General features: G+C 46.3%; 2 protein-coding genes across 4 annotated transcripts in view; one reads left to right on the top strand and one right to left on the bottom strand.

The window, feature by feature from the left end:
- The first annotated feature begins 121 nt into the window (after positions 1 to 121).
- Positions 122 to 16,218, top strand: LOC137919567 (alanine aminotransferase 1). 3 transcript variants are annotated; one of them, XM_068762667.1, is made up of 11 exons: positions 122 to 229; positions 1,367 to 1,475; positions 2,139 to 2,400; positions 10,686 to 10,775; positions 10,854 to 10,948; positions 11,544 to 11,734; positions 12,163 to 12,494; positions 13,613 to 13,822; positions 14,260 to 14,403; positions 14,874 to 14,988; positions 15,510 to 16,218. In XM_068762667.1, exons 3-11 carry the CDS (start codon positions 2,140 to 2,142, stop codon positions 15,656 to 15,658), a joined length of 1,587 nt encoding a protein of 528 aa, XP_068618768.1. In that variant the 5' UTR covers positions 122 to 229; positions 1,367 to 1,475; position 2,139; the 3' UTR covers positions 15,659 to 16,218. The 3 variants fall into 3 exon arrangements, with proteins under 3 accessions (XP_068618768.1, XP_068618766.1, XP_068618767.1); XM_068762665.1 differs by lacking the exon at positions 1,367 to 1,475; XM_068762666.1 differs by lacking the exons at positions 122 to 229; positions 1,367 to 1,475 and adding an exon at positions 1,655 to 1,742.
- Positions 16,219 to 16,861: 643 nt separating this feature from the next.
- The window catches only part of mgl (megalin), a 243,496-nt gene continuing 233,260 nt past the window's right edge, over positions 16,862 to 27,097 (bottom strand). Inside the window, exons 20-28 of the mRNA XM_068762152.1 lie at positions 21,031 to 26,973; positions 20,785 to 20,943; positions 20,472 to 20,698; positions 19,955 to 20,165; positions 18,913 to 19,754; positions 18,667 to 18,834; positions 18,325 to 18,583; positions 17,863 to 18,110; positions 16,862 to 17,785 (exon numbers count right to left, since the gene is read on the bottom strand). Of these exons, the coding sequence (XP_068618253.1) occupies positions 17,592 to 17,785; positions 17,863 to 18,110; positions 18,325 to 18,583; positions 18,667 to 18,834; positions 18,913 to 19,754; positions 19,955 to 20,165; positions 20,472 to 20,698; positions 20,785 to 20,943; positions 21,031 to 26,973 (8,251 nt within the window). The 3' untranslated portion in view covers positions 16,862 to 17,591. The remainder of the gene's footprint in view (positions 17,786 to 17,862; positions 18,111 to 18,324; positions 18,584 to 18,666; positions 18,835 to 18,912; positions 19,755 to 19,954; positions 20,166 to 20,471; positions 20,699 to 20,784; positions 20,944 to 21,030; positions 26,974 to 27,097) is intronic.

The following is a 27,097-nucleotide window of genomic DNA, read 5'->3' as shown; positions in this document are numbered from 1 at the left end:
TAGTATGCTATTAGCATAAACAAATTGAACGATTCAATGTTTTTAATGAGCGAGTTTATCTTAAGTAATCAACAAAAGATATAAACAACCGCTCGCTGGTAATCATATATGAATTGAACTGGCAGTGCCACACGGACAGAGGAATTAAACAGTTTATTAAAATATAACGACGCAATAGCATAGAAATTTACGAACATCCAGTGAAGCATAAATAATTTGGAAAAGTGCAGTAAGTATAACACTTCTCAATTTTGTGTTAAAATACTTCACGTATGTTTTCTAATCATTAATTTACATTATTACAACTTTTAATGCATGCGTATTACTTTAGTAAATGTTATGACAGAAGAAAATATCTTTTTTGCGTTAACTATGTAAAACTTACAATAGTGCATTTTATTTAATAAATTAAGTATTTCATGTAAAATCATAGTCGTAGTACTCACAAAAATGATCTTGATTGGACATTCTTTGAAAAATTAATTACACAACATGGAAATATCCGCCATGAATTATTTACAAGAAGAAACTGTTAAGAGTTCAAAAATAAGTGTTTACTACTTTAACTAATAAATATTAGTATATTAAAAAAATAACGAAAAACTTATTTATTTTAAATAACAGCTGTATTTTTAAATAAATCTAACGATTCTAAGCATTGCCACATATTTTTTGCCTTCAAAAATAAGTAAAAATAAACAAGCTTATTTCTATTTATCCTACATTATGAAAGTCAAGGCTTTGTTTACTTATTAGGTTAAAATATTAGAACATCATAAGCAGTCAACATGCGAAAATAGCATACCAAAGAAAATTATTAGATAAAAATACAGTATTCATATTATTAAAATATAAACTTTCCGACGACAATACGACTTTAAATTATTGAAAAGAAAAATGTTTTTATAGTAATAATTAATTGTAAGCCAATACCAAGATAACTAGCAGCACGTTTTTCTGCTATGACAGAATGTCAGGCAGTACTTTACAAGCGAGGATATAAGACAGATGACATAACAAACAATCAAAGAAATTTTTCAGTCTGCCAAAACTAAATTTTATTATAATGTCCTATATGTATCAATAAATATTGCGAATACATTATATTAAATAAAAGAGGCATGTGAATAAAGTTTTAATAAATACTATTAACTCAAAAAATTATTACAATTGGAAAATAAATGCAAGAAAACGGTAAGAATCGTAAAAAATGATCTACGTTTGTGTGTGAATAGATCAGGTTTTCTTTATTTATTTAAAGTAATGTAGTATATTTGCTATGGTATCAACACGTATACAACCTTGACATACTATGATAACGAACGTTTTCTGTAATATTATTTTTAAGAAAAAAAGATTTTTTCAGAAATGACTTGAAATTTGAATAAGATGGATTAAACGGAGTCTGCCTGTACGAAATTACTGGAAAATTTTATAATAAATATCTAATAATTACACTTTACTTCAAGCGCAATGTGAGTCTGTTTTAAAAAATATTCTTTGTATGTGTACAAAAGTTTTTTTCACTATTTTCGTGCACGTCCTTTTTACGATTTGATTAAAGTAGAAATTTTTTCATTCGTATGATCTATTGAATTGGTGTTGCTACCCACAGCCCCGCTGTCACTGCAATCAAAACAATACAAGTCCCGTACTGGGGCTTTACGTAATAGATAACATGAACTCGATAGTAGTGTAGTGCATTACCGTAACGACAGTCCTTACGTAACTAGTTTATATAGGTAAAGTTAAATGTACTTAAATTCGATCGATAATATTTACATTCAAGTAGCTCCATTATAGTAATTATAATATGGCGTTTGTCGCTAGACATTCTCACTATAATTTAAATACACACCAACGTTACAGCGAACGGTTACTTTACAATCAAATTATTTCAAATCCCACCATTCCTAATTCTTGAACGAAATACTATATCGATCTGCGACAAACGCGGCAAGTTGCCATAAACCCGTCATAAAGTATGATCGTATGTAAAGTCGAGTCGGATCGTTAGAAGTAAATTAATATTTATGAAATGATTTCTTTAATAATCGTGTAAATTTAAAGCGGGCAAGGACCGAGAGTGCCTTATTTGGAACGAAAACGACGTCACAGAGTTGTGAAATTGATTGCAGAATGTCATCGATGAGGTGTGTGATAAGTCGCGCAGCCGGCACCAGTCGCCTGTGGTCCGCTGCTGCGCGAGGTTGCTGGAGGAGTGCGCCGTGTGTTTCGTGTGATAATTTTCGTCCGGGCAGTCTGTCGTATACGTCTAACAGGATGGCGTCTAAGTCGGTCACTTTGGAGAACATGAACCCCAACATCGTGAAGCTGGAATATGCTGTGCGCGGTCCGCTGGTCATCCGCGCTGGGGAAATAGAGAAGGAACTCGAGAAGGTAAGTTCGCGATACATATACGAGGTTTAATGTTGTTGTCAATATAAAAGTTGCGAACCTACGTTGACTAGACTATAAATTGAGATAACGGACAATAGCGATTACGATTTCATTTATTGTTGTTTTAATTTTAAAAAGATCTCGTTTTTACGATCGTCGTAGGACCATTTTTTTGTAATTGTAATTTACAATATGACTAAAGTTTTCCAATTTTACTTGGAATATAAATCTAAAATATTTTAATTTATTTTAAACGGTATCTTTAAACTGATCTAATATGGATAATAAATTTTGTCTACCCAACAATTCAGTAGCTCATAAATAGTATTGCTTTGGTAGTTTGGTAATAAAGGTGGATACCATTATTACTTAATAGAAGTAGTTTTATTTCTCAATTAACATTGCTAGTTGGAATTGTATTGTGTACTGAGTTTGAAAGGAAAATTTTCAATTTGTTTTGCACAAGAACTAACATTTCAAAGTTAATAACTGTAGTAATTAAATTTAAAACTACAATGTTCTATGATGACAGAAAATTGTAGTTTTAAAGGACTACTTATTGTCACATGAAAAGGCGAAGAAGTTGCATAATAGCTTGAAATATCCTTTCAATCACAATATTTTGCTCCATACTATGAATGACTTGCAAAATGTGTTCATATTATAAAACTGGTTTATAAGGCAAAGTTTGTGAGTGACCATGAGTGGTTTAAAATAACTGACCAGTATTGTAAAATATTTTAATTGGAATTTTTGAATGACATTCATAGAATATTTATTACCAATTGTTCCAGACATAAAAGACATAACACAGCAAATACATGTCTACCCATGTCAATTTCTAGATAAATCTATGTAAAAAGTATATGGTTGTTCATCTCTCATTAGCATAAGTGCAACAACTTTACTAGCTTGTGATGAATTTGTAGATCTATAAAGAATTCATTAATTTTCCTTTGAGTATAGAACTGGTGTACAATTTTGGGTATGTTTATGTCTGGAAAAATTTATATTTGTCTGTTTGCTGAGTCAGGGAATTTTTTTTATATCGGGAACCTCTCTATAAACATTATATTTCATATATATAACTCTGAAACATTTTAATTTTATTGCAGAGCTCATACATTTTTCTATATGAGGATAATAAGAGTATATGATGATATGATTGGTAGAAGGTGCAAGAACAATTTTGTTATAAATTTAGTGTTATATCTAAAACATTATGCACTGGGATTGAAATCGATGTATTGGCATGTAACCGAAATATGGTTTCTGTTTTCTTTTCTGAGTAAATGGAAAGTTATGATGAATGCTATGATGATATTAGACTGTGATGACACTACAATTAGCTTTATTCGAATTAGTTCTATGAACACCAACTATTTAAAGTCTGGATTACCTATGGATTCATTGATGCGGTGAACAACTGTACAGATAGAGGTGTGACATGGGGATGCCAATATAGAGTAGGAATGAGGAAGTGGTCACACAAAATGCAATCTTAAAAACTCTAAATTGTTAGGGCATTGTGAAAAACAAACAATAGTATTAATTTTGTGATTTAAGTAAGGAACAGTTTAAGATATGTACTAAACTGTGACATGCAGAAATGTGAAAAAAAAAACATTAAATGTTTTTGTTATAACAAAGGCAGCAACACTAATGTTTTTTGGAATATATTTAGATTCTTAATAAAACGTCAGTGTACCTCTTTTAGAAGTTTTCTTGTATTGTTAAAATTATGTTATATGTTATTAATGTGAAACGACTTTTTTGAGTTTTTGTTATAATTTTTTTGAAATATCAGTTATAACAAAATATCAAGAAAAACTGAGGAATTGGCAAAATAAATGTCTTGTTTTTGTGAGACCATTACTGAAAAAAAATTTATGCACTTTCGGTGTTGATAGCCAAATATTTGTGCCAAGATTAGGTTTTATTGTTTTGGGTAGGTGTGTGCAGATACAAGGATAGGTTCTGTTTATGTCCACACTGATGACCAGCTGTACAGCACCTTACTGTTTAGCCTTTTCATCTGTGTAATAGAATCCTTTTTGGACAGCAGCCAAGGGGATTAAAAAAGATTTTTCCAGCTCTCCTTACATCTACCGATCCATGCCTGCAGCATTGTCAATAGACAGGGTATCACATGCAGATCCAAAAGATTTCACTCTAATTGGTAATGCATGAAAATTTATTTCTGAGCAATCTGCTTGTTGCTTCGAGCATTAGTTTTTCATCATTGTTTGACATGCAGCAATCACTATTGAGTCTGTTTATTTGAAATATTGTCTCCTGTTCCGGTGCATCTAATGGTTTTGCGTTAAGAGCACTCTGCCAAAATTACTGATCAAGACTAACGACCAGTCAAATACTATTGTATTTGTTGTAAGAAAATAAGGTCTTGTATTTATTTAGTCATTCCCATAGAAATGTTAGATTATATCTATATTTTTATTTCTGTTATTACTGACTTAGAATCATTGATAGTGATAATCTGTGTAAGTTATGAGAGTGTCAGATTTGATAGAAGCTAAAAACACATTGAGCTTCTCTATAATGGCATTTTGTTGATGATGATGAACTGATTTCTGATCTGAGAAAGAGTCTACAACAAATTTGGACAAGTTGTTTTGTGATCTATTTCACTAATATTAATCCAGCAGTGGGAGCAACTCATATCTTTATCACAGGTTTTATTAATAGTTTTTGTTTATCACGTGATAATTCTGAGACATTACATGCTAATGTTTTGTAAAACCAGTTGTCCGCAGAGTTACTAATTTTATAGACTTTATTTATTCTTATGTTGTAACAGTACAGTGGAGACACTTTAATGTTTTAAATAAGTTATGTTGTTTTCACGTCGTCTAAAATCTTCACAATGTCCTTCGAGACCGCTATCTCGGGAAAACTTTCATGGTGGTCAATGTGACCACAGCTTTCCGATAAAATTGGTCCAATTTCGAGTTAGTATTTTGGTAATGCAAATAGATTGGTGTGTCTATCAGACTAATAATGTAAATTGAAAATGCTCTCAATCTTACAGCGCGTGCGCGTGCGTGCGTGCGTGCGCCGCGTGTGCGGTGCGCGGTGCGGCGGACGGGGTCGTCATTGAAACGACCCCGTCGGCCGGCGCGCCTTAATTTACTTTCTATTCAATTGTTGTTTATCCGCAATGCGACCACAATGGCCAGTTAAACTGTATGCCTCTGGCTGTGTTAAGCTGATTTTTAATTATAACTGGAATTGTTCAGTTACGATCTGTCGGTAATGGGAAATGCGCTCGATGACGGAGGCTACAGAATGTTTTGTCCGTGCTACCAAATTTACAATCGTGCTGAGAGTTGATTCCTTTTTTAACAAGTCGTTGACATATGTTGGACGCAACATCGATTTCGATTTGTTTTGAAGCAGCGCGGCGCCGCGACTGCACCGCGCTGCTCGTAGTACAATGAAAAGGTATTTGCCGAGTGCGTCCGCTTGTCAGACCAGACTTGACACGGACAGCACCGCACTGGACGCGGTTGTTATACGCTTTGTTGAACGAATTGAATTGTTGAAGCTACTGCAAAGGATATTTGTACAAGTCGTGGGGTTCTTGCCCGGGCCGGTAGTTCTAGAAGATGACAGCACGAAGCCCAAAAGTAGAACTGTGTGTATTGCTTTGTTTCGGCTGCAGTCAGTGTTTGCGCACTGTCTGATAGAAAGTTTACGTATAAATCGGTATTGCTAAATCTTTTTTTAAATTGTGTTGTGGAGTTACCTTCTGCTTCGTCTTCACAACTGTATCGCCTCGCGAAGCGAAATAGAATCGAAAATAAAATAGATTAAAAAAAGTTTTCGATCAATAGGAGTCCTGTCAATAATAACTCCAATGTTGAATAAATGAATTTAACGTTTATAAGTTTTTGAGGTTGTCTATGTGTCGGTGTTTACTCTGCAATCGTTATTTGTACATTGTGTAACTCGGACCGCTGACCGTGAACGTTCATAATGAAATGTGAGCCGCGCACGCGCACACACGCGCACGCGCACGCGCATTGCGGATAGTAACACAAATTATTCAAATGAATGTGCAATAAGCCGTCAACATTTTTTGTCTCGAAATATTGAAAGCGGAGGCAGTGTCGCTTTCCGTGGGGCAGCTGCACTCTGCACCGCGGTTGACCTGCAGGCATACCTCGCGAAGGCAGACTTCGCGCTACAATCATTTGCCCAGCTCTAATGCTGGACCTAGGCGATGGATCGGCTTTCTCCCGCTTTTTATTTATTTACACATACACAACGCAGTATGATAGAGGAAAGGCACGAAACGTGTTTGGTATATTGCTATTTTATAAGGATGTGCTTTTTAATGCCACCTATATTGGGATTGAAGACGTCAATATTTTGTACTATAGCCTGTAGCGAGATATTGTAAAATCTACATTTTATAATAAAAGGATTGGAAAAAAAATAATTATTTACAATTCACACTACAAGTTCCAAGGTTTGCTTACAGTGCAGTTGGCATTGATTTTAAGCAAAGATGTCGATTAAGATCTCTAATTAATATTTCGTTCAGTACCCGTACAATTGGAGACATATTTTGTTCAGCAACTGCCAACTCCTGAAGGCTTTTCTACAATGAATCTCTCCCCCGGTATACCCGGACAGCAGAAGGCTGGTTTTATATTTTCATTTTCATATATTTTCATATATTATCATTTATTTTATTTTTATTAGATTCTGTAAAAACGACAATTTATGAATGTGTAAAATTTTCGAACATAAAATCATGGTCATGTCCGCGATGGACGCGAGGCTCACATGGTCACGTAACAATCATATTAGCACGTGTCGAACAACAGCCTCCGTCGCTGCAGAGCACACTAACGCCATCCCCGAATCGGCACGTCATTGTTATAGATATAAACCTTTTTTGTTATTTAGTTGGCAGCTGATATTCATTACTAAAGTTAAGTGATATTTGAATTGCCTCGACCTCGATATACGTCGTTATAGAGAGACGTCTCCGGAGTATAACAGATGACCCAAAGCCCAGAGATCGCTCCACTCAGCGACGGCTGGATCACGTGAACACCCGCACCTAATCACTGTTAAATCTGCGTGAAAAAGGCCTTCATTAGAGATAGATCGCGACTGCTCGATGAGGAGCACGCTACAAAGGAGATACTTGGGACGTCTAACGCAACCGATAACATTGTGCAAAGATTTATCAGGTGGTGTTATTGTACTGTATGATTACAGTGCTAATATCATGTGGTAGGTGATGCGATATGAACCATGGACATCAAAATAAACGGACAATGACGTTATACGTATGTTGATATGGAGATACTCTCGTAATATACTCTCGTAAAATTCCGAAACAGATGTTGTTAGCATTAGTTGACATCTGTTCTTGCGTCGATTTATTTTGTCGGGTCTTTAAAGGTAACGAAGGTCGAGGCCTCGTCTCGGGCCGCCGCGTACTGCAGCGGGACCTCAACGTGATCGATTGCTATTACCTGGTCAACATTACTACCACGGAAAGCTTCAGCGCCGGGGGAAGGGGTAGCGGAGTTTGTTGCTCTGGCAATGCTTCTATTTAGAATGATTAAGGTTGGCGACTCCTCATATACCAGTCAATCTGGATTCTGACGAGGCCGGTTGGTCTTCGGCTGAAAAATGTTTTGTATGACGATGTTGTTGTCCGGAGACTCGAACGCATGTCTCAGTGTTGCGATGGCAATGCGTCCGAATATACAGGATGTAATTGTTTTGAAAGCGGCGGCATTCGCAAACGAATAGGGGCGTGAAGTGGAATTTCATAATACACGTTTGAAAATTGTCCAAAAATATGTCAATAAGAATTGAAACGATAATTTTAATATGTAATGGTAGGTAGTATGTGTATGTGTATGGATAGTTAATGATACCTAATAGTGCTTTATTTACTAAAAACATTGTTGGGCCATCGTTGAAGGCTCAGAATATACATAAAACTATCAAGTTGATATGAACTTATCGTTTGCCGCGTCTCATTGATACGCATCCAAACAATTGGTTTCATTACAATATTTGTTTGCGGGTAAATAAATACTGACAAGTATCAAAACATGTAAAGCTGTGATGTCTCACTATGCAAGATCCAAAAATCGTTCTCCCTATGACGATACACTGTCAGGCATTTTGTATTACAGCGAATATTTATAGCTTAAACCAGCTAAAACTTTTGACTGCGACATCGGGAACTGTCTTCGAGAAGTTTTAGGTTTATTTGACGCGTTCTAGGCTGTGTGACGATCTCGGTCGCTGTGAAATGAATGAGTCGAGGCGTAGCAACAACTAGTTCTCGACGTAACCTTTGGCTTTGGCGCAGGAGCTTTTACGCCAGGGTTGTATCTTGTTTCCAATTTTGTTTTATACTTATGGGAAGATAACTGTATTTATGTATCGGTGCCCTGAAAATGAAATGGTATTTGATGTTAAAGTTTCGCTGCTGGCTGATTTAAGCTTTGTGCATTTTCATTAAATTGAGCTCGCGAAAATAGAGGTCGCGGAGCTGAATATTTATTCTGGATGATTGTATTCCAGCTACAACGATGATGTTCCCACAAAGAGGGACTACATTCGTGTAGGTGTAATGTTGCGACTGTGGTGTAGTGTAGCGAGGACTGCCCGGCGGTCGGGAGCGACGCGGGCGCCGGTGCCGCGCGTGCGCGCCCGACCAGTGTCAAGGGCCCCGTGTAGGATGAGAATAGTGTTCGTTGCTGATAGCACTGCGCTCGGCTGCGAGCGAATGGGGAATGGTCTCACTTTTGGATTAAATTGGGGACAGGCAAAGCAAGGGAATTGTTGGAAGGTGTTAACAATTGGACCTTAGCGAGGCGTTTTGGTTTTGAAATACTAGGTGATATCGTTCAATTCATATTTACGATTTTTCTCTTGAATCTCTGACAGTCGTGGCCTGGTAGCACGAGATTCGACTTCTCCGTACGTAACCCGAGTAGTTTTATATTTATTAATCAAATAATACATATATAAATAAGAGTACGAGATGAGCGTCTGTCTGTATCGGTATGCAAATCGCAGACGAGCGAATTGCAAATATATTAAGACTTTTCTTTGTGTAATTTCTCGCGCGTCTTATTTTTTATCAGACAGTGTGTGCGTATGGATGCGTTATCGCTCAACAAGGCAACGCGGCCGTATCTGCGCGAGATAAGGTCGTGGAAAGCCGCCTTACATCACAAGCTGTTTGTTACGCGAAAACTTAAATCTTTATTGGTGTGTTTATCACAAAGTAATGCGCAAATTGTTTGACGGATTACTCTTCAAGATTACAACACAAAGTGTGCCCGGGACGATGTGACGTCACAGTATCTCTGCAGTCGCGCTAGCAGGGAACGGTATCGGTGTTCTGTGATCACTGCGCGCGCTGCGGGGTCTCGTCCGCCGGCGCGAGCCTGGGCTCTCGTATACATTTTACTTAAATCAGTTACTCGAGTCTTAAGGACGCGAACGTTCTTCGGCCAGACTGACATAGATATCATCCGCAATGCATATTGAACAATATGCCGGCTCTCATATTTCCCGAGAGTTATAACCCAGGTCTCTTCATGGTCAGAATGGACAGGCACTTGTTGAGTCTGCGGTGTTTCGTTTCGACCAAATAGCCGCTTCCCAACAGGCCGGTTGGTGGTCAAAAACGGACCAGTATGCGAAGAAATATATTTAAAAGTAAAACAAAAATGAGTACTTTGAAGTTTTTTTTTGAATTTGAAGTCTTATCTCAAACCGCGATTTCTAAATTCGTAATGACAGCAATAAAGGCAAAATATAACATAGAGCACATAAACAATAGCAGCTGTTTATAATCCCTTGCGCCGCGGCACGCGCTCCACGAATGTTTATAATTTATTGCGTGCTGATAGACAGCAAGGGCTCATTGTGAATGCGCGAACCGTATTCTACAAAGGAGTTACTGATTAAGGTACAACAAGCTTATCTTTGTTTCCATCGCTAACCATTTATACAAATGCACATATAGCGTATGTCGAACAGGTTTGGTGATCTAAATTGAGACTGTAAATATGTTTGTCGTGCAGCGGTTCACTAGTAGTGTTAGTAATGAAATCGCTGGTGAATATTTACCATTGTTGCGTCGTCCTGTAGTTGGTCACATCAGATGTGTCGCCGACAGTCACTGGACCACTGAGTGCGCTGTGCCATGGCCACGCATCTGTACCGGTTTGTACGCTAAACGGAATATTAACGACAGTGCTTGCCAATTGCAGGGAGCGCAGAAACCTTTCAAGAAGGTGATCAAGGCGAACATCGGCGATGCGCACGCCATGGGGCAGAAGCCCATCACCTTCATCCGGCAGGTGAGCGCCGGCCGCCCCGGACTCTCCCGGCAAAGGCGCGGAGTTGGAGTTTAAAGGCACGCGGCGGTCGTGTTGCAGGTGCTGGCCTGCGTGAGCAACCCGCACTTGATCGAGAGCAGCGACGTGCCCGCCGACGTGAAGCAGCGCGCCAAGGACATGCTCAAGGCCTGCGGGTAGGTTCTCTGTCTGCCTGCGTCCGCTGCGCACCGCCTTAGGCTTTATTTCTTTCTTGATCATAGCTCCATCTAAAACGATATCTATTCTGCCATCTGTCGCTAAACTGAAATAATCTCCAGGGGCACTGAGACATATTATTTCAATTATTAGTCTGAAAGATTTCCAGCTGTAAGTAATTACATTTATATGAAATAATAGCGCAACGAAATTAGGAACTAATTGCAAAGTGAATTTATACGAGCAGTGGTTAAAAGAAATTAGGCTTAGACGCCTCACCGAAACCATAAGAAGGCGGCTGAAAAACGATCGCGTGTCGCGCTTCTCGCTCACACTTAAAGCAAGCGGTCGCCGTGCCGTGCGCTGGCTGCCAACTATAAGTTGCTGTCAAACTCGTTCGCATGGATTAGCAGCATAGAGGTGCTTTAAATACGACTTTGGTAAAGGTTCGTGGCCGCTGGCTGTTTAGTTGGACGCTGTTGTCAGAGTTGGATCTTTCCGAGCCATGACGGAAGCATTGCATCAACAAAGGCGGATATGGTGACGCTCGCCGTGCTAGCTCGGAGAGTCCAGTAAAGCGCAGTTTTCCGTCAGGGGCGGGTCGATGGGCTCGTACTCGGTGTCGCAGGGCATCGAGGTGGTGCGCCGGCACGTGGCCGAGTACATCGCGCAGCGCGACGGCCACCCCTGCGAGTGGCAGAACGTGTGCCTGTCCAACGGCGCCTCGGGCGCCATCAAGAACGTGCTGCAGCTGTTCTGCAACCAGGTCGACGGCAAGCCCTCCGGTACGCACGCGGCATATGTACGCTTTTCATTTTTATTTAGCTCGCCGGCCGAGCGGGAAGGTTCATGTTCATTTGTTGATAAGGAGATCCGGCGCGCTAGTTATTACACTCGAACTGTACAGGTAGCTCTTTCGATTTGTTTAATGTTTGCGTACCCCGGAGCGCGCGGCCTATGAAGTCCCGCTCTGCTTGATACGCGTCGCTACAGTTGCATTCTCTAAGCTGTTTGCGAAATTGCGTTGAGCTGCTTCTCGCATTGCGTAGTTTCAGCCGCGACCAAAACCAATGCAGCAACCGCAAGTCTTGACATGTTCAGTTTACATCTGACACTGCCCCAGCCGCTGCAGGTGTACAGTGTTTTAAATCGCACTTGAATTCATCACAACGCCTCAATTTGTGAGGTTTGTCAAGGTTCGTTATGTCTGCAGGAGTGATGGTGCCCATCCCGCAGTACCCGCTGTACTCGGCGTCGCTGGCGGAGTACGGGCTGGTGAAGGTGGACTACTTCCTGGACGAGGACCACAACTGGGGGCTGGACATCAAGGAGCTGGGGCGCGCGCTGGCCGACGCGAGCGCCTCCGTCAAGGTCCGCGCGCTCGTCGTCATCAACCCCGGCAACCCCACGGGGCAGGTGCTCACGCGTGAGAACATCGAGGCCATCATCAAGTTCGCGCACGAGCACGGCCTCTTCATCTTTGCGGACGAGGTCTATCAGAAGAACATCTACGCCAAGGGCAGCGAGTTCTTCTCCTTTAAGAAGGTGAGCATCAGGTTCCAGATACAAATCTTCTTTACAACTTACTTTATAAGGTCAACTTGTAACAGACCCAAGACGCTTTTTGTAATAACAAAAAAAATAAATGGGTATACAGTTAAACCTGGATGAGTGAGAGCTCAGGGGACCGCGCTCTGTTTTTCTCTTGTGCAAGTCTCTCTCTAACCTGAGCTACTTGCCGAATTACAGGACGAACCCGTCTCACTTGTAGGGCTGCATAAAAATACAATAAACGTGTACGAAATTATAAACAAAACATGTATGTGTATGTATGGGGATTATATATTTATAGAAAAGATAGTTGAACATGATCGTTTAATTTTATATTTGTTCGAGAAACTGTTACTTTTTTTTTGCGATTCTGTTTATACGTTTTGTGTATGTGTTAAGTTGGTACATTTTATCAGATACAGTTTGGACAACCGCCGCACGTTCATAAAACTTGTGAAGCGTCTCCGATGCCTTTTTTAAATCTTTATTTATTATGAAGAGTTTTACTTTTATTATGGCACTCTCCTTGTATGCTTTGTCTCACGAATGTAGGAAAGACCATAATACTGTTCTAGTGAAGTGGGAAGGGACTTTAGGAAGTAGCCTCAGCAAGCTACAGATATTGCTAAACCTCCGATGAACTAGCTCTACAACTGTGTGAAACAATAACAGACGCACATTTGATCTTTCAAATGAAATTTAACAAAGAGTCAATAGTAAAATATAGAGGTGGGAGGCAGGTTCATTTGAAGAGGTTCAACCATAAAAAAATACTCACTAGTTCAGGTTTTATGTTTCTCACTTATCCACAGGGGCGGGCTCGCGACTTTGCCGCCCGTGGGCCCAAAGCATTTCACCACTTCCAATTCAGAACATTTTTTTACTCAATTTAAAATCACTTACCCTGTATACGTAGACCATAAAAATATGTGTAGTTTTATATTCAAAGCGAGCCTCGGCCCCTGCGGCCCCTGCGTAAATCGGGCTTCGCTTACAAAGGCTTTAGAAGGGCAGAATGATGAGACTTGCTAAATACTCTCATGAGTTTTCTCACTTGCTCGGATTTCACTGTATATACGGGTTATTACAAGGCGGGCGCGTGCGCGTTGCAGGTGCTGCGCGAGATGGGCGAGCCGTACAGCTCGTCGCAGGAGCTGGCGTCGTTCATGTCGGTGAGCAAGGGCTACGTGGGCGAGTGCGGGCTGCGCGGCGGCTGGATGGAGCTGGTGAACATGGACCCGACCGTGCAGATGCACCTCTACAAGTGCATCTCCGCCATGCTGTGCCCCAACACCCTCGGGCAGACCGCCATCGACTGCGTGGTCAGTGGCTCCGTCTTCACTCTTGTACTCGCATTCGTTTCTTATGTATTTGTTTATATATCTATTTAGATAATTATCATACAAGTTTACTACGTTCTGTATGTAGTATTTTGTTACATTGACACTCCATTGGCTTCACGCTGACAGATGTTATGGGTTAATGTATTGAAATGACACATTTAAATCAAAACGAATTATTTGATTGCGGACAGAACGAGGGCCCGGCGCAATTTTAGTAGACTATATAAAAAAGAAAAACATTTAGAAGTTTGTTCTTAGTACTGTTCCAATTTAGAGTTTTTATTTGAAAAAAAAATGTGACTCGAACTGCTCGCTCAGGGGACGGTGCTCGAAAACACATGCTAACGTCTGTGCTAAGGTTGTTTAGCATTTTTAGGCCGGACAGTAGAAAGTTGTTTAACATTCGTGCGTCGCAGGCCAAGCCGCCGGCGGAGGGCGAGCCGTCGTACAAGCAGTGGCTGCAGGAGAAGGACGACGTGCTGGCCTCGCTGGACAAGCGCGCCAAGATGATCGCCGAGACCTTCAACTCCATGGAGGGCTTCAAGTGTAACGTAGTGCAGGTGCGGCCGAGCTCCTTTTCATCATTATCAACACACCATCATCATGTCATCCGCTGGCTGCGGGCGTGTATACGCTCACTGCAGGGCACGGGCCCCCGTAGATCGCCACGGTGATTGGTCGCGGGCCGCCTGTATTCAACTATTTCCCGCGACCTTGACTATGTCGTCCGCTCGAAGAGCCGTTCGTTGCACGAAAAATAAGCCCGGTCTACGAGAGGCTGCCACTTCAGAGGAAAGGCTGGCTCTTCCAGTACATGTACTGGTGGCGTCCACGTCCTACGAGCACATCGTTCGGTTCCAAGTGCAGCGATCGCTTGTTGCGGGTACAATGTACTGTTCGCACGTCGCAGTGGCGCGCACTATGTTTGAGCGCCGCGCCCCGCTCGCGTCCTCGTGGGTGCCACCACTACCAGCTCTACTGCATGTTCCCCGCCGTCCTTATTGCGTGTCCTACAAGTTAAACGTTGCAGGGCGCCATGTACGCGTTCCCGCGGATCGACTTGCCGGCCAAAGCGATCGAGGCGGCCAAAGCTGAGGGCAAGGCGCCCGACGTCTTCTACGCCTTCAAACTGCTCGAGGAGACCGGTAAGGCTCTGCTTGTATAGACACAGCAGCGGTGCAGCTCGCGCCAAACTCCAAGTTCACTCTGAAGTCGCGTTGACAATTTGTACCGACACTCGGTTCCATTAGACGTTGGTGCGATCGGGGGACTGGGCCTGGCATGCAGTCAAATTTTGTTTTAATTAACTTTTTATATTTTATACATGATAATTAAGAGGTATTAAACTTGTTTTGTAAAACTGTTTTCAATTACGAGTTACCGATTTTTATCTAGTTCTTATCACACACAACAGGACAAGATGTTAATAGATAGCTATAGTTGTACCGTTTAGTAAGTTATTCAGCGGCATTACCATAAACCAGAGCAGCCCCTCGGATCGCGTCAATGTCGTGATAAATGTTCGATAGCGAGTGAGCCGTTCGGTTTTGACAATAGAACTTTGAACGCACGCGTCATTTTGTGCGCGGGCTTGCGTCGCCGGCGGCTGTATTGCCTTAATCAATAATCATGCAAACATGCTCAGCGCTTGTCACTGTGCGCGCAGGGATCTGCGTGGTGCCCGGGTCAGGGTTCGGCCAGCGGCCCGGCACCTACCACTTCCGCACCACCATCCTGCCGCAGCCGGAGCTGTTGCAGCAGATGCTCGACACCTTCCGCGACTTTCACAAGAAGTTCACCGCCAGCTACGCGTAACCGAAGATCCACCCCTCCCCCCCACGCCTTCTCCCTTATTTGCCCTCCTCACATGCCTCCTCGTCCCGTAACCAGCTCTTGTTAAGAATGAAGCGACGCACGCGCGCGCCGCCGGGTGCCTGCGTGCGTGCGCGCAACTAGTATTGTTAGTGATACTGCTGCATCGCCAGGGAAATGCACAAGTTGGGGAATCCAATGCTCGTGTTAGCCGTTTGCTTGCACTCGGAAGTGTTTGTGTGTTTATCGCTAAAAGCAACAGAATTTTACAAAGTTCGTCCATCGCGGAGAAACCTTTTTGTAACGTCTGCATTTACGCGCCGCTAGTCTAGACAGTGCCATTTTCTTGACGCTCTGGACGAAAACTATTGTTATTAATTTTATCAGAATTTTGCTAATTTTTATCTCATTATATATATAATTTTTATTTGTTTTTTTTCCAAAATGGAAGAAGACGTTAAAATCGAATCTGAGCAGATGAATTTGTCGACATTCCCTTTCTAAAAGAGATTATGTTTCGATTGTTACAGTTTGTTATATATTTAATAAAGAAAACATTGAGACGTGTGCGTGTTATTTAACTCTGCCTGTTTTTTTTTTTTGGTTTGGGGGGGGGGGGAGGGATATAGTAGGAATATAATAGGATAGCCCGTCCCGGTGTATGCGTGTATATGCTACCTTGCCCTATGATCACCTGCGTAAGCCTGTAGGTGAGCCTTCCGTCTCGTCGCTGCATCCAGGCCTCGAAGGCGGGCAGGATCGCTCCGACGACGCGTCTGCGCGCATAGCGCTCTTCCTAGGGCTTAGTCGTCGCTGAACCAACGAGGGTGGGTGGTCAGGCACGTAATAGGGCTCCATTACTACTGACAAGGTAACCCGGAACTCGTCGACGGCGACCGGCTACCGCAGCGAGGGATGTCCGCCCATAAGGTGGAGGTTGTCGTTGAAAGTCGTTGAGACGCTGGTTGCACGCGCTGCCCGCTTGCAGCCGGCGCAATTGAAAGTAGCACTCGAGAAATTTACCGAAAAGCATCCCGACGTACCGAGGGACATGACGCGAGGAGCAAGCAGGAAACTTATTTAAAAACAAAACTGAGTGTCGACTTTTCAAAAGTTAATTTCCATAGGTGCCAGGCGTCCCGGGGTAAATTTTTGACATTGCATTTGACAAGTAACGCAAGTACGGAATGAAAATAAAACAAGCTGTATTTTATAATGAATGTATTTTACACAATATCTCCTACCGTCAAACGTCAACTAACAGCTAAAATAAACCCAATACAAAAATATTTTCATCTCCTTAAGAGTTATATTGACAGATTTCACTTTTTACATTACATGTAGATATATATATATATAATTTGAATTGAACGCGCTCCACAGTACTGTTTGTGATGTCCGTCGAGCGGCACGTCGTCAGCTCGTTCATAAACAATTCTAATAAATTTCACGATCTAATAGACAATTACAAAACACAACGCAGCTATATTACATAGTCTTAAAACGAAATAAATAAATTACTCTGCGCGGCGTCGCTTATTGTCACCGCGGCGCGACCTTAGCGAACTAGTTATGTACTAACCTGACCGCGCGCCGCGGCTCCGCGCAGCATCTGTACAGTCAACAATATAACAAATATTCACAAGAACAACCGAAGTTAACCTCGGGCTGGGCGTTCCCGACACGACGGGACGCAACAGGACGCCAATAATATTTACATGTTTAGCGATATAAGTTCATAGTCGGACGAGAGTGCCCATCGCTGGTCGAGCGATAGGACAGAAGTCAGATGGATAGTTGATAAAAGTTAAACAATTTGATGACGCCATGTTAGCGATCACTAACATTTGGCATCCGGACAATGCTGAGATACAAGGATAAGAGTTTTAACAAAGTTTGTGAAGGTCCGGCGGGGCGGAACGCGCGGTGCGGGGCGCTAGCAGTCGCCGTCGCGATCGTGGCGGTCCTCGTGCACCAGGCGCTGTGTGTCGCGGCCGCGGTCGACCGCGGGCTGCAGCGCGCGCCGGCCCGCGCCCGCCGCCGCCGCCTCGCGCGTCTCGCTCGACGACGGCGACAGCACCGCCGATCCCACTTTCTCCTTCACTTCTTCCGGCACCTCGTAAATGCCCGCTGCGCACAAACCAATCGTTAGAACGTACCACCGGGACGAGCCTATTGAAAGCGAATCGCTCGGCGGGGCTACTTACGCAAGGGCGGCTCGGGCTCGCCGTTGGCCGCGGCTCGCGTCACCGCGTCGTACATGGGGTTGCTGAAATCGCGGCCCTTGCGCGGCTCGTGCAGCGCGTACGCGTCGGGCGTGCCTGCGACCCCCGCAGCTCCCGCAGCCCCCGCAGCCGAGACGCCTCCCGCGGGGCCGCCAAACTCCACGTTGGAGCCCGCGCGGAACGATACGCTCTGCGATGACGCCAGGCTGCCGAGGCCGACTCCCTTCCCGCTACGGTCACGGACAACGATTTGTTAACACTCGGAGTCTGATAACTTTATAGATTATTATTATTGATGCGGTGGTGTCGCACGTGCCGAACGCTCATATCTGTCGCATAGTCACAATGGTTTTAATGCAATGCATTGTGATTAGGAATTGTACTTTTATGCTAAATAAAACACGAGTAGCTAGCGGGTTAGTCGCTGCGACGCGCGGTACTTACAAGGGCCGTTTCCGTATGACGAAGAAGGCGGCGGCCGCGGCGGCCAGCGCCAGCGCGGCGGCCAGCAGCGCCGGCAGGAGCACGTGCGCGGTCGCAGAGCGCGGCGCGGCGCCCGCGGCGCAGAACGGCGGCTGCAGCGGCGCGCGGCAGCGGCAGCGCACGCCCGTACCCTCGCCCGCCTCGCCGCCTTCGTTCGGCTCGCACGTGCCACCGTTCTCGCACGGACACGCCAGCGGCAGCGCGCGCGGGCTCTCGACGGCTGCGGGGCGACCAACGTTTCATTACTAATTCCCGCGAGCATGCGAGCACGTATCACGCAGTGCAGTTAGTGAGGGAACGTACCTGCGTCACAGGCGAGGTGCTGCGAGGCGCGCTTGGGCGGCTGCTGCTGGTCGGGGCAGGCGCACCGGCGGCCCGCGGGCACGGCCAGGCACAGGTGTGAGCAAGGCTGGCGCGCGCAAGCGGCCCGCTCCAGGGAGCCCGTCGCGTTGTAGCGCCGCGGGTGGTACACTGCCGTCACATGGTTACTGTTAACGATCGCTCCAAACACAAAATTTTGTCAACGTCCTTAAATTTTTCGTTACTGACCTTTCACAGCCGATGGATTGACTAGATCTTTCGATATAACGAAAGGCACTCCTCTTCCGAATTTATCCTGCTTGACCAGCTCTCCAGTGTCTCTGGTAACCCAGTAGAGTGAAGACTCGAACACGTCCAGCGACAGCGGGTGCTTGAGCATGTCGCCCTTCAAGATGACCTTTCTGTTGGAACCGTCGTGCTTCATCATCTCGATGGTGTTAAGTTTAGTGTCCGCCCAGAAGATGGCGTGCTCCATGGCGTGGTCTATAGCCAGCCCCGTGGGGTGTCTTATGTTCTCGGTGACCACGGGTCGCCTCTTGGAACCGTCCATCCAGGCTATTTCTATTTTGGGAGCCGAGCCGGCGTCGGCCCAGAACATGCGACCCACTTGAGAGTCGAGCACCAGAGACGTGGGACTCTCGATTCCGGCCGAGATCAGCGCTCTCCTGTATCTGCCGTCAGTCCGGGCCACCATGACGCGACCTCTGGGCTTCGAGCCGGTCCTGTCGGCTTCCGTCCAGTACAGGTTATCGCCGATGTAGTCCACAGCAAGCGCGGTGGGCTTGGAATTGGCTTTCATATTCAAGTCCTGAGCGAATCCGGTTTTGACCTGTCCGTCGAGTGCGTTCACCATGTAGGAGCGCTTTATTGTCTTCTCGTAGCTGTCCGCCCAGAAGATCATCTCCTGCTGCGGGTCGTAGTCGATGGCCTCTATGCGCTTCTCCGAGTTGATGACGTCGAACTCTTCGTTCTTATCCTGCACGAAAGCGCGAATGACCGGGCCGTTCGCGAACATCAGTAGCACGTCGTCCTCCACCGCCTTGCACACGCCGGACAGGCTGTCCGCCAACCTGTAAGTATACAAAGTTCGAAATAGTTATAAGGGCACATTGGTTAACATAGTATAGCGTATTACAGTGTTTGATTTTTGAGTGTTATTCGCAAACATGCTTCCGGTCAGCCTACGTTTGGTAGTCATTTTCGCATAAACTCTGGAAAAGGGCTAATTAAATTTTAAAACGTCAATGAAAACTACGGAAGTGATAATTACTGGAAGCCCTCGTGGCACGAGCAGCTGTAGCTGCCGTTGAGGTTGGTGCAGATGTGGCTGCAGCGGTGCGTGCCGGCCGCGCACTCGTCGACGTCCACGCACTTCTTGGTGTCGCCGGCCGCGATGATGTAGCCCGGGAAGCACGTGCATATGTAGCCTCCCGGCACGCCGCCCGCGCCCGTGATGTTTGTGCAGAATTGCTCGCACCCGCCTGGACCACAAAACTATATACATAGGGCTCCACGGCGACGCGGTACAGTCCGCTCGCAATAAAAATGCAGTGAACGATCGCATCACCACTTAACCCTCTAGGCGCGCAGTATAACAGATCGTAAATGACCATCATTTTTGCTTAAACTATTATAATTCTATTTGGATATAAAATCAGTCTAGCCACATACTGTAATCAATAAAATATCCAGTTTTTAAATATCGCGTTCACAACAGTTAATCACGAATTCGTGACAGGCCGCAGTTTGTTTGCTCCGTGACCTGATGAGGTATAAAGCAGTGTAACCTTTGTGCACGGCGTCGCAGGCGCGCGCCGCGTGGCAGCCCAGCTCGTCGGAGGCGTCGCCGCAGTCGTCGCGCAGGTCGCAGAGCGCGGCGCGCGGCACGCAGCGCGCGTTGGCGCACTGGAACTGCGCCAGCGGGTCGCAGGGCCGCGCGCGGGCCGCGCACAGCGTCATGTTATTCTCGTCCGAGCCGTCGCCGCAGTTGTCCACGCCGTCGCACACTTGATACCTGCACCGTTACAGTGTTTTTAATTATACCGGCACTACAAAAATGAAAAGCGGGCAGTGCGTGTGCGTCGCGGCGGCTTGGCTCACCTGGGCACGCAGCGGTGGTTGTCGCAGTGGAATCGGCGCAGCGTGTCGCAATTGAAGTTGGTGCAGATCGAGGCCGCTTCGTCGGATCCGTCGCCACAGTCGTCCGTACCGTCGCAAAGATCCGACTGCGAGACACACAAGTTGTTCGCGCACTGGAACCTGCCGAACACATGGTACATTCATCATACGTTACTAACAAACTTTGATACTCAGTATTAATTGCAGCCGCGTGGGACATTGACTTGCCTGCTCTCGGGGCAGTATCGACCGCCGGGGAAGCGCGGCGGGCAGCCGATCTCGTCGGACAGGTCCCTGCAATCGCGGTCACCGTCGCATCGGAAGTAAGCGGCGATGCAGTGGCCGGACTTGCACTGGAAGGTACCATTCTTGCACTTGAAGCCGCCACAGTCGGACTCGTCGGTGTTGTCGCCGCAGTCGTCCTCGTGGTCACAGCGCCAGCGCGATGAGATGCACTTGCCGTTACCGCACTTGAACTCTGACTCTGAGCACTCGCGGTACTGGTGCTGGCACACGGATTCCGCTTCGTCGCTGCCATCCGCGCAGTCGTCAGCAAAGTCGCAGAGCCATTGCTTCGGTATGCATCGTTTGTTCTCGCACGTAAAGTCCGTCTCCGCGTTGCACTTGGGGCAGTTCTCGGGCAGTTCGTCGGATCCGTCTCTGCAGTCGTCTTTTCCGTCGCAGAACAGCCACTTGGGTATGCACCTGTAGTTGGACTGTCCTGGGCACCTCCTCCAGCCCGTGGTACAGTTCTTCTGGCGGCACATGTACGCGGGCTCGTCAGAATCGTCGCCGCAGTCGTTGTCGAAGTCGCACATCCATAGCTTGGGAATGCAGCGGCCATTCTTACACGAGAATTCGGTGTCAGGGTTGCAGGGCCTGTTGTGGCACATAGCCGGGTCTTCGTCGCTGTTATCCTTGCAGTCTGTGTCGCCGTCGCATTTCCAGCTGTCCAATATGCATCTTCCGCTGGCTTTGCATTTAAATTCCAGAAGCGGACACTCATGGGCGCATTCTGCTTCGTCGCTGCCATCTCCGCAGTCGTCGGTGCCGTCGCAAATGGTGGCTGCGGGTGTGCAGTTGGTGTTCTTGCACTGGAAGGAGCCGGCCCTGCAGTGTCGCACGGGGCAGGTATCCGGTTCGTCAGAGCCGTCCATACAATCTTTTTCACCATCACATTTCCAAAACCAGGGTATACACTTCTCGTCGCGTCCGTTGCATCTGTGCTGACCGTCTGTGCAGTTGGCGATGCAAGTTTTCATGTCTCGAGCCAAATAGAACTGGTTGGGACACGCGCACTTGTACGTCGTTGCGCCCTCTTCGCCGTAGCCTTCGATATTGAGGTAGCTGGACTCGTGAGGTGGCGCAAGGAGGCAGAGGTGCGAGCAGCCGCCGTTGTTCATCCCGCAGGGGTTGGGGTACGTCAACTGCCTCAGCGGATGCACCACGTGAATATCGTACGGGCGATGTGTCGTGTTTCTTAACACGGTGAGGTTTTCACCCGAATGTTTATTCGCTTTGCTTATGGCCTTTAGGTTCCAATCTGTCCAATAAATTTCGTCGTCAAATAAGCTCAGCGCAAACACGTGGGGGACCTTGGTGCCAGAAAGTACAACATGTCTGCGTCGACCCTCCAAGTCGGCTGATCCGATGTAATCCAAATGGGCATCGGCCCAATAAATTCTGTCGGTGAAGTAGTCGATTGTTAAGGCATTGGGCCAAGCGATGTCGTCCTCCCAAGTCAATATCGCGGTGTAGTTCGATCCGTCCATACCAATTTTACCGATGTATGCCTGGAGATGCCACGATGTGTAGTACAAGTAACCTGTACCAGGGTGGACTACGATTGCACGTGGGTCCGCGATTCCGGTTTTTAAAGTCTTCCTTCTGGTACCGTCCAGTTCTGCAACATCCAAGTTCTTCGAATGCCGATCTAGCCAGTAGATCTTCCTTCCTATCCAGTCGATTGCAATGCCTTCGAGCCCGTGCGAATCGTGTCTAATTACCACCTCTTTCGTAGGGTTAGGGTCGGAGTAGTCCGATCTGTAGATCGTCTTGGCTGAGACGTCGGCGAAGTACATCTTCTGCTCCTTTATGTCGAAATCGATGGCCACTACGTTCATGAGATCTTGGTGGACCAGGTTATACTGAGTGGCGTCGGTGGACATATTGCGCACGTAGTACTTGTTGGTGAATATAAGCCAGGCGGTTATGTTGTCCCTCCGCTTGCAGGTGCGCTCGTCCGCCTCCCGCTCATAGTACTGATCGTTACACTTGCAGTAGTAGGAGCCGGGCGTGTTGGAGCAGTACTGCGAGCAGACGCCGGGCGTCTCCGCGCATTCGTCCACGTCGGCGCAGGCCTTTCCGTCAGCGAGCAGCTTGTAGCCCTGGTTGCAGTCGCAGTAGTACCCGGTAAGTGTGTCGATGCACTTGTGGCCGCATTGGTTGATCTCCAGCTTGGCGCACTCGTCGACGTTGCAGTGTGCTGGCTCATCCGAGTCATCGCTGCAATCTGACACCTTGTTGCAGACGAGGCTATTGGCGATACATTGGTCGTTGTTGCACTTGAACTGACCATCGGGGCAAGTTTTGTTTTCTTTAACGCACCCGACTTCATCGGAGTGATCGCCGCAATCGTCTTCGCCGTCGCACCGGAAGTGATTTCGGATGCACTTGAAGTTCTGGCACTTGAACTCCTGATCCGTACACTGTTTGTACTGCGTATTGCAGTGCTTCCCTTCGTCAGAACCATCCCCGCAGTCGTTGTCATGATCGCAAACCCAGCCCTGGTTGATACATCTGCCGTTGTTGCATTGGAATTGGTCATCGGAACAGGGTGTGGGCGTCGAGCAGTGGTGGATGGTAGAGTTTTCATCCGTTCCGTCAATACAGTCGGGGTCTCCGTCGCAGACCCATTTCTTAGGAATACACTGGGCGCGATTCCAGAACTTATTTTCTTCACAGGTGTATTCAGTTTCGGGGTCACACTTCCTTTCGTTACACTGGTGACGGTCGTCTTCGTCGCTGTTATCGAGGCAGTCGTTGTCTCCGTCGCAAATATAGATCCGGGGTATGCAGTTACCGTTGTCGCAAGTAAACAGGTCGCCGAAGCATGTGCGGCCTTCCGAGCGGCAGTATTCAGGCGGCTCGTCTGCGCCGTCGCCGCAGTCGTCGTCACCGTCGCAGTACCAAGTGGCAGGGATGCAGCGGTGGTTCGGGCAGCGGAAGCTGTTTTGTGGGCAAGTCCTCTGCGCGCAGTGCAGCGGGTCCTCATCTGAATTGTCGCCGCAGTCGTTGTCGCCGTCGCACAGCCAGTATGGTTCGACGCATATATTAGTTTTTTCGCATTTGAGGTGGTTGGCGGGGCAAGTGGTATTCCTAGGGCACCGCTCGTGCGTTTCGTCGGATGTTATGTTATCTTTGCAGTCGTTGATGCCGTTGCAAACTTGGGACATGGGTATGCAGCGGGAGTTCAGGCAGGTGAATTCTCCGTCTGCGCAAGGCGGGTAGACGCAGCCTTCCTCGTCGGATCCGTCCTTGCAGTCGTTCTCGTGGTCGCACTTCCAGGACTTGAAAATGCACCGACCATTGTTGCAGCGGAATTCATTTGGGGAACAGGAGTGGTAAGCGCAGTAGTTCTTGTCTTCGTCTGAGCCATCACCGCAGTCGTCGTCGCCATCGCAAGACCACATGCGGCTGATGCACTTGCCGTTAGCACAGAAGAATTTGCTGGCATCGCAGGTTATATTTTTGGCAACACACATGCGGCCTTCGTTGACCAATTTAGTGTTGTCATCGCATCTGCATTCGACAGAGTTGTTAGGAGCGGGGTGGCAGCTGTGCGCGCAGCCTCCATTACTGATGGAGCAAGGGTTCTTTTTACACGTCTGCCGGTTCGTGCTGTAGATGTGTATGTCTCTCGGCGAATCCTCTAGGCGCTTTACCATCTCCACCATGTTCGCACCCGTATGCTTCTCCGCACGGTATACGCCGCGCAGCTGCAGATCGGTCCAGTATATGTAATTTCTAAAAACTGTTATAGCGAATGGATATATGGTCGCGGATATCAGAACTTCCCTCTCCGAACCGTCCATGTTGGAGCGTTCAATTTTCTCGCGGACGGCGTCCGTCCAATACAACTTGTGCTCGTCGAAGTCGATGGTCAGGCCACTAGGTTGAGATAAGTCTTTATCTATTATGGCCTTCTTCAGTGAGCCGGCCATTGTCGTTCTGTAGATCTTTCCCGAAGTACCGAATCGGCCCCAGTCGGTGTAGTATAGGGTGCCGTTGCAGGGGTCGACGACGATCGCCCTTGGGCGCTCCACGCGCGCTATCATAACGAGTTCGGTGCCGTCCAGGTTCATTGCGTAAATGGAATTGTTCGAGCTGTCAGTCCAATAAATTTTCTTTTGCGTCCAATCGTAGGAAATCCCCTCCGGGTTGATGTTTTTGGTAATAATATTTTGAATATTGGCCGAGTCCGGGCTAAGAGACGACATCCACGCGATTCGCGCCCATGGCTTAATCTGGGTGAAGAAGAGTTTGTTGTCGGCGTAGTCGAATTCAACTCCCACGACGTTGGTCAAATTGCCGATGGGCTTGAATGGAATTCCGGTGGACTTGGGATCCAAGTTCACGGCACGGATCTCGGTCCTCGTTGTAAACACTAAGTATTCGTCAACTACGTCGCATTTCTTAGGGTTCGTCGCCGATATTTGTCCCGTGGCACACTCGCAACGGTGCGTGTATCCCTTGTTCGCTTCCGGAGGATAGCTAAAACAGAGCTGGTCGCAACCGCCGTTACCGAGTTTCCGGCAAGGGTTGTTGTCATCTGTTGGCTGGTTGTTCACATCAAATATCACAATATCTCTCAACTTTGGTAGATTAGTCCTGAGCTTTTCAGGCATTGACATGTTCCCGGGTAATTTTGAGGCCTTGTATATCGTTTGCAGATTCCTATCGACCCAATAAACGCTCCCGGTGTGAATTGCTATGCCCATTGGATTCGGAAGGTTGGATCTGATGAGCTGTCTGTTGCCACCGTTATACGCTATTTTCTGAATCTGATCTAATTTGGAATCCACCCAATAAACATCGTGGGTCAACATGTCTATCGTCAAGTCTCTAGGATTTGAAATTCCAGAGCTCACGACTGTCTGCCAGTTACTACCGTCAAGGTAAGCCTTGCCTATCCTCGGATACTGTCCATAGTCAATCCAGTAGAGAAGCCGCTTTAGAGGATTGACGGCGAGCTCTCTTGGAGCGTCCATGGTAGTTTTCACCAGAACTTTCCTGTGGGTGCCGTCAAGCCAGCACATTTCGACGTAGTTTTCATGCGGAAAGACGTTTGTGAAATACAAATTGCCTGCAACCCAGTCAACTGCCAAACCTCTGATACCATTGCTGCCGATCCCGTCTTTGATGATATGTCCTAACTCGGTGCCATTGGGCCGGATACGGAATATGCCGTTCCATTGACCACGGTTGAACTCTACCCAGTAAATGAAATTATCGGAGAAATGAACGTCAACGTGGAGTATGTGGTGGCCCTGTCCAGTAACCGGCACCATGGCCTCCGCGCTGCTCTCCAGGCTATAGCCGCGAATGAGGTCCAGCTGAGAGACGACGGCGAACGTCTTGTATGGGACGCAGTTAACTTCGTTTTCTTTCCGGTAGCCGATAGAGCACGAGCAAACGCGTGACCCGCCTTCGCTAGGGATGCAAATTTGTTCACAACCACCATTGTTCAGCGAGCACGGGTGGTGATGCATCATCTTTCTCTTCTGGAATACGGTCAGCGACTTGAGGTCGCTCTCATTGTCCACTATGACTTTGACGTTGTCGCCGTTCGGGAGATCGGCCTTGATTATTTTCTCGTGACGAGGGTCGAGCACGTAAAGCCGCGAGTCGAGCACGGCGATGACCTTCGGGTACGAGATGGCGTTGGCTTCCGACAAAATAGTTTTCCTATCGTTTCCTTCGGTGTTCACGCTGTTAACGCTGGCGGGGAACTGTGTGCTGAAGTAAAGGATTTTCTTTTCGACGTCAATGGCCACAGCTTCGGGTCTCTCTATAACGTCAACAAGAATCACGGCATTCGTTCCGTCCATATTCACTTTTCCAATTTTAGCTGGAACTCCGTATCCACCTTCATCGGACCAGTAAATTTTTCTGTAAAAATTATAAAACTTTTTTTAGTGTAACATGACAATAATTCATTATCTTTTATTTATTTTCACATAACTTTGTACAATAACATTACATCGTTCGAAAACACTGCAAATTCAAAAAGACA

Source organism: Battus philenor, unplaced genomic scaffold, assembly GCF_028537555.1.
Source record: "Battus philenor isolate CCGP_79_NKW_IND1 unplaced genomic scaffold, ilBatPhil1.0.hap1 SCAF_16, whole genome shotgun sequence".
NCBI lineage: Eukaryota > Metazoa > Arthropoda > Insecta > Lepidoptera > Papilionidae > Battus > Battus philenor.
Note: the sequence above shows the minus strand (reverse complement) of the source record. Positions and strands in the feature narration are given on the sequence as shown.